Source organism: Capsicum annuum, chromosome 5 (assembly GCF_002878395.1).
Source record: "Capsicum annuum cultivar UCD-10X-F1 chromosome 5, UCD10Xv1.1, whole genome shotgun sequence".
In the NCBI taxonomy this organism is placed as follows: Eukaryota; Viridiplantae; Streptophyta; class Magnoliopsida; order Solanales; family Solanaceae; genus Capsicum; species Capsicum annuum.
The window spans coordinates 9,180,546-9,191,865 of NC_061115.1; the positions used below are offsets into that span (position 1 = coordinate 9,180,546).

The window sequence follows — 11,320 nt, forward strand, 5'->3', positions numbered from 1 at the left end:
AATACGTTACATAAAAATTTTGAAACAGCATATATATTACCTACGAATTTTCTAGCAAAAAATACTAAAAATTGGCAAAAGAAATTGGTAAAAATTCATGAAAGGAGTATTTCTTGCAAATTTTCATAGGAAAAAATCTGCAAAAAAGACGCCAAAGTTACCTGCATACTTTTTTGAGAAAATATTTTTCACAAAAAGATATACTAAAATTCAAGAATTTTAGACTTTCACATAAACTTTCCCAAGAAATATCTGCCGATAAAATCTCCAAGTAAAATTTTCCGATAATTTATATTTTTCTGATAGTGTAAATACTCTAGTATTTCAGAGTGAGTACACATGATAGCCATGTATCATCATCACTTATATATTCCCATATGCTTCATTCTTGCCTTTGTCATGACTCATCGGTCGTTTATGCATGGTTAGCCAAACATATAAAGCTTATCCAATTGTAAAATTATCTGATTATAAATTTATTTAATTTCAAGCCAATCTATGAAATGGATATTCATAATACAATGATATTTATACAACTAGATTAGTATACGTGTTTTACACTTACATGTGTCTTACGTCAATCTATATATATAGAGAGAGAGATTCGTCTGACAATTTATGTCAATAATTCCCTTTTTCTCCGATTTTCCTCTTATTTTTTTTGGAATTTTCGGCCTCTATATTTTCTTTCGTTTAAATTTTAGTATTTCTAATATAGTTCAAATTAGAAAGATTTAAGAAATAAACTTTAAGTCAATTTTAAAGTACTAATCATTAGGGAGTTTTACGTCTTACAAATAAATTAATATTTACTAGCTATATCTTTAACTAATTTTAAAATTCTAAAATTTTATTTGTACATGCATTGTTATTCGAATTTTAGACGTTAACCTAATTTTAGGTAAATTGACATGCATAACTCCAAAAGTCCGAACTTTAACCTAATTTTAGATAAATTGACATGCATAACCCGACACTTATTAGGTAATAACATGAAATGCAGGTAGATAATTAATTGCTTTTAAAGTACACTAAGTGGGTGTTTGGAAGAGATTATAAGTTGGTCAAAATAGATTATAAGTTATTTTTTTCTTAAAAAAGTGTTTGGCAATTTTTATAATTACTTAAAGAAAGTTATTTTTGACTTTTTTTAAGCTAAAAACAAGAAGCTCCAAATCCCAAACTTTTTTTTTTTTACAACTTATAATCTATTAAAGTTTGACCAATGAAATTACATTTTTGTCCCTAATAATTATTACTTATTTCAATTTTACCCTTATTGATTTGATACTCTAACATATTTTAATAGGCACTTGTTTTATCAAATTATTTTATATAATTATTTAATAATCATATAACAATAAATTTCTTTTAATTTATTAAATTAAATAAAAAATTATGTTTAATATAAAGTTCAAGTAAAAGAAATGAAGAGAATACATATAACGACCTCAAAATTATGGAGTTAATTTTACATATAATTATAGTTAATTTCACATATAATTATTAAATTTACACATTATAATAGTAAAATCAAACAGTTATTTTTTTATTACATTAAAATAATTAAATTTTACCTACTGTAACAATAATTATAAAAATATTTTGTACCACATTAAATAAAAACCTGTCAAAACTCAAAAGTTCAGTTTACGTTTTAAGCTTTCATTTATCAATGGTAAAATTCTCTCTCCAAATATCACTTTTTATGAGAGACTGACTATTCAAAAGGAAAACTTGAGAGGAGAAAAAATGACTGAATTGGTAGAGGTTTAATATACTCCTTCCCTTTTTAAAATAATTGATAATCTTTGACTTGACAACTTCCTCAAAACTATTTACTAAAAATTTATTTTATTAATTATATTTTAAAAATATAAATTTAAATATATATATATATATATATATATATATATATATATATATATATATATATATATATTTTAATATTAAAAAAATATAATAAAATTTAGCCAACTAATAGCCTGTTTGATCAACATTCTAAAATCAACTTAATTTAAGAAGTATTTTTCTTCAAAATGTTTTTTAAAAAAGTATGTTTGTCGGTGAGAAGTTGTTTGTGTTTGGTTAACAAATTTTAAAAATATATATTTTGCTTAATGATAAACTCGGCATATATATTAATACTATCCTCGAAGATTAAAAGCAACAAGTCTAGTTTAATAAGAAAATAAAGTGTCGTCACAAAATGCACCTTAATGATACGAAATCTTAACATAACCATGAAGAAATAAGTAATCTTTTAATATATAACTATCTTTTTTAAGCACAAACATTCAACACTTAAACTCTTAAAAAAATGATTTTTTAGCACACAAATTAATAGTCATTCATGAATATATATATATATATATATATATATATATATATATATTTTAATTTGAATCATTTTAGCAATAAAAATTAATAATAATATATATTATTAACAGCTATAAGGATATTTCAGACATTTTGACCAAAAAAAAGTGCTTAAAAGCATTATTTACCAAACACATCAATAAATTTTTTTTAGTTTCAGCACTTTTATCCAAACACATAACTGCTTATTTTTAAAATAAATTCAACACTTTCAAAAACATTTTAAAATTTTTTTTTTTCAGTCACTTTTTTTCAGCCTATGCAAACGGGCTCTAAATAGTAGGAAAAGTAGCATGAAAATAATTACAATTGTTATATACTAAATAAATTAATGATAAAATTTGATGATCATGAAAAAGGAAATGCTTGTCCTTCCATGACAAAGAGTTGGACCATGTCATGAATAGAGTTGAAAAAAAGTTAATTTTTGTATTCATAGCAAATGTTATTTGTAATATTTAGTATAAGTTGGTTGGTGCTTGTAACATAATTTAATCACAAAACGAATTCTATCTTCGAATTTTGACAATAAAGTTCAAGAAATGAAATTTACACATGAAAGTAATTATAGAAAAAATTAATAAAGAATTAAATTGATCCAACAGCTTCGATCTAATTGTTTAACAACTTAGACCATTAATATAGGTCTTTTTTCTCTGTTATTACATACGTGAAAAAATATTTCTTGGGGAACATGACAACTTTACTGTACTGTTGGAGAGAAGTCTTGCTTATTTATTTTAGGAGTCTTTTTATATTTTTTTATTTTTATATATTTAGGAGTCTACATTAATTTTTCTTATATCTAATTTTGGAAAAAAGTGACGACCCAAACTCATGTAACCAATGGGTCATCCATCTTTTTTTTTTTTTTTTAGGAAAAGTAAAAAATTACGGATCCAAATAATTTTGAAAAAAGTCAAGTATCCAAATCATAAACCAAAAAGAAGGCTACAAGCAAAAAATTTAGACATTTTGTTTTTGAGAAATTAATTAGAAGAAAAGGTGAAAAGACTATTTTATTTACTACTAAGTGTTTTAATGAAGAATAAAAAATTCAATAATTTTTCAAATGGTTTTCACATTTTTAATATATTGCATATTACAGATATAGATATAATCTATAATCTAAAATCTATAATCTATAATCTATATCTATATCTATAATCTATATAATCTATAATATATTAATAGTGTGAAGACCCTTAGAAAAGTGATTTGAACTTTTTGTCCTTCGTTAAAAGTCTCTGCAGTAGACAAAATTATCTTTTCGCTTATTTTTTCTAATTATTATATCATTATATTTATAATATTTACAACGAGTCCTACAATATATGGTAAAAAAAAAATTAATATTGATAGATCTTTTTCTCTTTGTGAACTTGAAAAAAGGAGTCCTAAAATATAGAGGGAAAAAACATGCATAATGAAAAAAATATTCTATATAAAAAGAAAAAAAAAGACCTAAACCAAATAAAAACTTAAAAGTTGGCCACCAAAAATAAAAAAGGAAGAAAAACCTTAATGCGTGAGAAAATCCTCAATTTTTTTAAATTTAGAAAGGATTTTGTTTAGCTTTTGAATGACTTTAACATTAAAATTCTTTAATTAATTAATTAATAATAGTTATTTTTTTAAATTTATATTTAGGTGTTTTTCTCCAAAATTACCACATGTAGAGAAAAATAGGTTTAGATATAGAATTTTTTTTAATGTATATAAATTTGTATGTGATTTGAAGTAAGTTTTTAAAATTTTAGTATGTTTTTGAAATTTATAATAAATAAATTATCTTGTATTTTTTATAAATACTTTCTAATTGAAGGCCTTTTTTTTTTTTAAATCTCGATATATGATGTAAGCTGAGTTTTTTAATGTTTCAGTATGTTTTTGATATTTACATTTTTGACCGTAAATGCGATTAAAGAGATAGATTTGTTTGTGATCTGAGGTAAGTTTTTTAAAATTTTACTATGTTCTTAAAATTTATAAAATAAATTATCATGTATTCTTGATAGACAATTGCTCATTGAGAAGCATTTTTTGTGTGTGAATTTTTGATGTATCTTATAATTGAAGAGATAAATTATTTGTGATTTGAGGTAAATTTTTTAAAATTTTAATATGCTCTTGATGTTAAAATCTTGATAGTATATATAATTAAATAGATAAATTTGATTTTCATTTATTTGCAGTAATTTTTCTAGAATTTTAGTATGTTCTTGAAGCTTACAATAAATAAATTATAATGTATTCCTGATAGACGATTGCTAGCTGAGAAGTTTTCTTTTTCGTGTGTGTGAAATATTGATAGTATGGTCCATTGAAGAGATAACTTTGCTTGTGTTTTGAGGTAAATTTCCTTAGATTTTAGTATATTTTTTGTATTTACAAGAATAAATTATCTTGTATTTTGATAAACAATTGCTAATTGAAAATTTTTCTTTTATGATTTTAGTATGTTTTGGAAGTTAAAAATAATAAGTTATCATGTATTCTTAATAGATAATTGCTAATTGAGAAATTTTTTTGTTATGATTTTTGTTTATAATGACATAAATAATTAATAGTTTAATATTGGCTCATTTACAATTTTTATCAGATTCTTTGATCATTACATTCCATCATGAGAAATTGGTTAGTCATTCGAATTTTATATGAATTCTCTTCTAAAAATTAATTATATATAATTGTTTTATTTGTGAATAAATAATGAGATATGGTACATCATTCTTATTTAAATAATAGGCTCTAATGATTGTCTTTTTTTTATGACACGTTATATCATTCAAATGATATAAAATTTAATCTATCGTCGATTGTTGATTTTTAACAAATTTTTCGGTTAATTTTATCTTTCAATAAAAGTTTCTACAATCACAAAATAGTCATATACTTTTTTCTAAAATATTTATTATTTAATTATTATATTTAAATTTAAGAATTAAAAATTATTTAAAATTTTTATTTGACAGAAGTAAGAAATCATAATTTTAATACACCTAAATTAATAATAATTTACCTTATGTAAAAGATTTTTATAATTGCATTGAAAATAAAAAGGAAAAAAGAAGAATAAATATGTTAATAAGAGTCAAATCTTCATGATAAAATATAATAATAGGACAACAAGTGGCCTTTGTGTAGCTTAAATTGGCTCGATTTTTAAAAAAAAAATATGAAAAAGAATTGTAGCTAAAAATAGTAAATTAATAAAACAAGTACTCTTTATTAGTGTAGGAATTGTCATAGGGATTTTAAAAAAAAAAAAAAAGAGGATAATATTGGCATAGAAATAAGTATGAAACTATGGTTAAATTTTCTAATTGGTTGATTCATCTATAAACCTTTTTTTTTTAAGAGTTTAGACTTACAGATAAAGAGAACAATAATAAAATCAGTTATTTTGCATGCATTTCTACTTTATTTGAAAGAATTGAATAACTGATACTCTATCTTTTTTTATTTCATGGTGGGTTATTTTACGATTTTTCATTACATCATATATGGTCTAATTTTGTACTCCATCTACATTTAGTTATCTTCTTGCGTTCATTTATCATCTTTTCATCCTTTTGTTATTTCTTTTAGTTAACAACTTTAAAAATTATATATGAATTATACAAAATAAAAAATTGATTTGTATAAAGCATGATCTTTAATTTTATACAACGAACAATGACATATTTAATAAACAATATTTATGTACATCATTTAAATATACATAAATTTATTTTAGTATCATTGCTATTTTTAATTTTTTTTTATACATAATTTTATTTAGTGATGCAAGTTACACGTGAAAAATACGTAAATTAAACTAGTATATATAGAGAGAGATATTATAGATTAGGTACTCAAATGTATTTCTCTATTTACTTCTTAAAAGTCAAATAAAGTAAATTTAGACTAATATTTTAAATTAAGAAATAGATTTACTCCTTTTTGCATAACAAATAGTATCATATTACTTTTAATCTTTGATTTCAAAAAGGAACAAACTATAGTGTGGTGACTTCATTCGAACCAACGTGTCGAAATAAAGTGCACATGCTTTTACAGCTTTTTGTCGTCTCTTATCTTCTACTCTTATTTTTATATTTTTAGATCCCCAAAATAATCAGAAGTCTAGTAGAGTTCACAAATTCTCCTCTTACATTAAAACAAAAAAAATGGTTGACACTAATAGAGCAGAAGAGCTCAAGGCCTTTGATGAAACAAAGGCCGGTGTAAAAGGACTAGTCGATTCGGGGATAGTTCATATCCCCGAGATCTTCATTACACCGGACATAACAGAAAATGAATTCAATGCTCAGAACCTTGATGTCAACGTTCAAATCCCGATTATAAATCTTGAGGACATAAACAAAGGTGATTTTCTACGTAGGAAGATTGTTGAAGAGGTTGGTGATGCATGTAAGGCATGGGGATTTTTTCAAGTTGTGAACCATGGTGTGCCTCAACATGTTATGGATGAGATGATTAGTGGAGTTAGAAGTTTTAATGAGCAATCAAATGAGATAAAGATGAGGTTTTATTCAAGGGATAATTTGAAGAAAGTGAAGTTTAATAGTAATTTTGATCTTTATTCATCTAAGGCTGCTAATTGGAGGGATACTTTAGCTTGTGTTATGGCTCCTAATCCTCCTACTAATGATGAATTACCAGAAGCATGCAGGTAATTTCCAGCTAATTAAAACCCTCTATAATATGTGTAAAAGTTTAGTTTTTTTTTTTTTTTCTATTAAGAAAAATAAATTCTACTCCTTTGATCTCAATTTACTTGATTATTTTTGAGACTTGAATCAAGTAAAAATAATTCAACTTAAAAAAAAAACATATTTTATTTTGTCCAATATATTCATTCATGAATATATTCTGTGGATTTTTCATCTTGTCAATAAGATATATCTTGGTTATATTAAATTTTGAAATACTGAAAAGAGAGAAGAAAAAAATTATGAATTGAACTTAAAAGAAATTCTGGAGATATTCATTTTTTTTTTTTTATACTTTCTGGGTTATAACATTAATGAATCTACGCCAAAAAAAAAAGCAGCAGATCCATTTTTTCCCTTTTGGTATATGTTATCATGAGAAATTATAGTAAGTAATATAGTATTTTCATGTAGTTTTTAAATATTTAATTTTAGTTTAAAGTTTATTGAATTGATATAATTCACTTTAATTTTAAAATTAAATAAATTAACTCTCAACAAGCAAAAATATACGCAAATTAAAATGAAAGGAGTATAAATTATATATATATATATATATATATATATATATATATATATGAAGTAATTATTAACCATCTCAAATAATAATTTCTAAAAATAAATCTTATAATTAATGCCCAAATATAGCATAAGTGGAATAATAATAGGTAGCATTCGAGGGTGAGCAAAGGAGAACCACAAACTTACCCATATAAAGTTGATAAGTCCAACTCCTTGAACCACAATCTTGTAATTTATATTTAATGGAGTGCCTACGAAATGGCTGTGAGGACCATATTTTTTTAAAATTATTTTAGAGACTAGTATATATTATGTTCAGATCGAATAAGCAATACTCCAAAAGAAAAGAAAATAAGAAGAAGACACATAAGTTTACGTGGAAATTTTTGACGGAAAAAATCACGGACAAAGGTGGAGGAATTTACTATAATGAAGAGGAGTATAATGAGGAAACGAAAGTTTCAATGACGTATTTTTAAATCGTCCGAAACAATCCACTAAATCGCACTTATATAATACGTGTGTACAAATAAATTCTAGGCCCAAAAACATACATGTTTATACTACAACCACTGACCCCATAAAAATTCACAAATATGGGTCGCATCGCGAACTTTTTAGGACCGAATCAACAGAATTAGGGTCACAAACTTTAACAGTATCGATATGTTATCACGTAAAGCTAAAAGTAACAATATGATCCAAGTGTCTACGTAATGTCATGACTTCTCATGCTCTATTTAATTATTAGGATCGAAAAAATCAGGTGTCATGCGAAAATTAGCAAAGCAAATTTCGAAATAAAGATCATAAATAAGAAGACAAACGAGAATATATTAGAAAAGACATAATAATTTAATGTGATTTAGTCAATCAACCTACATCCACAAAAGAAGACGAGTAATCCACTATATAAAAAAGTGTACAAAATATCGAGAGAAATAACTTCGTTCACACAAATAATTGTAGCATTTATGTCTCACAACTTCTCTCTCTAAACAATACTCTCAAAACCCTTTATAAGACTATATTATGAATGCTCAAAACTCTTTTTTTTAATTAATTAGTCAGTGGAGAATTCTGAGAATTCTGTGATGAAAATGGTTCATATCAAGCCTAGTCATATTAGTTAGCTTGCATTTCCATAACTTTGTTATTTGAATATTTAAAAGTTTGATGACTAAATTATTTTGAAGTTATAATTTGGAATGATGATTCTTAGATTGATTTATTCTATTTGAAAATTGGGATAGAATAATTTATAGTTAAACGGTATAAGATGGGATATTTGTGATAAGGTTAGGATGAATTTTATATTGTATTTAATTGATGGTGATAAATTTATGTTGCCAACTTAATACGATATAAATTTTATTCCAAACTTAATCGTGGAATATCTCACCTTATATTCTGTGTATCAAACGATCCGTAAGTGTCTCACTACTAAAAGAAAAGAATATTTCATTTGAAATAATTTAATTTTAATTTTTTTTTTTATTTTATCAATGTGAAACGATTTGTTGAGCCAAAGATCTATCAAAAATAGTCTATCTATTTTTTAGGTAGCAATAAGACTACATTCTATTTCCCCAAACTTTATTTTATAAAATAATACTGAGTATGTTGTTGTTGTTAATATGAAATGATTTTGTAACAACTTATTTTATATCATTAACTTCAAAAAGAAAATTCCTTCTTAATTTTTGTATCATTATTTAGGTGGGAGTGGGACCAAATATTAAGATGTGTAAATGAAAAAGAACACTAACAAGTTTAAAGATGGTTCATGTAATTGGACCTACAACTTTTTGATATTGCCAATGGTTGGGAGGTGAGTCTTCCGCGTGGAATATCTGGAATCAAATTTATTTTCCAAGCTTGTTGCATGGGTCTTGCCTAGTGTGATTTCTATTTCTGTATAATTTGTGAGTTATTACACAGTAAACAGATTACCACAAAGTGCTCATCATAGAGTATTCACCCGAAAAACAGAGGTTGTGAATTTCCTCGAGTTTCCAAAAAAAAACTTTTTGATATTATATTTTGTTTTGAATGTGCTAATTTTATTTGTTCTTTTGTTAGGGAGGAATTACTTCAATATTCTGAGCATGTGAAAAAGTTGGGCCACACAATATTTGAGTTACTAGCAGAGGCACTTGGGCTGAAGCCCAATCACTTGTTGGACATGGATTGTGCAAAAGGCCATTTCATTCTTTGTCATTACTATCCACCTTGTCCTGAGCCCAATAAGACACTTGGAATCACTAAGCATACAGATCCAGATTTCTTTACCATTCTTCTACAAGATCAAATTGGTGGCCTTCAAATTTGTCATCAAAATCAATGGATTGATATTCATCCTGTGACTGGAGCCCTAGTTATCAATCTTGGTGACCTTATGCAGGTAGGATTTTTATATAAATAGCCGATCAGATTTACTACTTAGTTTATCTAGTTAGTATACATAGATTATATGTGAATTATACACGAGAATATACATAAATTATACATTCACGAGCTATTTTTAATTTAATCGATTGGGTGAACAGCTATTTAAGTAGATTATTTTTAAATGGGATTACAAGTGTCTAGTCACTAGTGACCTGATCAGGGGCAGATCTAGAGTATTGGGATAATTTCTTTTTGACACATAATTTTCAGAATATGCTTTGTGTGTGTGAAAAACTCATGAGAAACAGTATAAATGTCAAGTTTTGAGTCCATATTTTCAAAAAACTCAAAATCTTCAATCTAGCATGTTTAAATTTTGAATTCGTACTTGAAACTAAACTTCAAATATTTATCATGAGTTTAAACTATATACACTTTCAGTATTAAAAAAAAATAAAATTAAACTATGAAGTCAACTTTACCTATTATAACAAGTAACCTGACTTCTTTTCAAGATTACAAATCTGAATATATTTTTATTTAGACTTACATGCATGTAGATATAATTAAACTCATTTTATGTTAGGTTATTTTTTTCTACTAGAGGGACAACTTTTATCCCAATTGGTTACAATTTCATATGTTTAATGCAGCTTCTATCAAATGACAAGTTCACAAGTGCTGAGCATAGAGTATTGCCAAAACAAATTGGACCAAGGATTTCAGTTGCATGTTTTTTCACTACTCAATTTCAGCCATTTGATAGGCTTTATGGACCAATAAAGGAATTGTTGTCTCATGAAAATCCTGCATTGTACAAAGAAACGACAGTGAGAGATTATGTGTCCTATTATAACTCCAATGGACTTGGAAATAGCCCTTCACTACTCAATTTAAGGCTCTAAATTGCCTAATTCAGCTCAACCCGTCCATTTGACACATGCTTTAGATATTGATTTACCATCGTTGTTTCAATAATAAGTTTGAAAATAAATGGAAAGTAGGTATCTAGTATCTACTCCTTTATGATTTGGTTTTCTATCGTGGAATTATCGAGTTTGTAGATTGTATATCACTTCTTGATCTCTGTTGCATACTGATGACGTGAAATGAGCTTAAAATAAAGGAATGGAAATTTATATAGCTAGTCTTATTTGAGATTGATAAGTAGTTATATTAGGTCTAGGAAATGGCAATGATTGAAAGGGTTAATTTGATCACAAGAATGGCACATAAATCTAGAATTTTTAAGTTTTTTGAAGACTTAGAATATGATATGATTGTTATGAGACTGGTGTAACTGTATTAAG

General features: G+C 25.4%; 1 protein-coding gene across 1 annotated transcript; it reads left to right on the plus strand.

The window, feature by feature from the left end:
- Positions 1 to 6,366: 6,366 nt before the first annotated feature.
- LOC107870301 (1-aminocyclopropane-1-carboxylate oxidase homolog 1) lies at positions 6,367 to 11,049 on the plus strand. Its single transcript, XM_016716791.2, has 3 exons — positions 6,367 to 7,057; positions 9,702 to 10,023; positions 10,664 to 11,049. Exons 1-3 carry the CDS (start codon positions 6,552 to 6,554, stop codon positions 10,913 to 10,915), a joined length of 1,080 nt encoding a protein of 359 aa, XP_016572277.2. The 5' UTR covers positions 6,367 to 6,551; the 3' UTR covers positions 10,916 to 11,049.
- Positions 11,050 to 11,320: the final 271 nt, after the last annotated feature.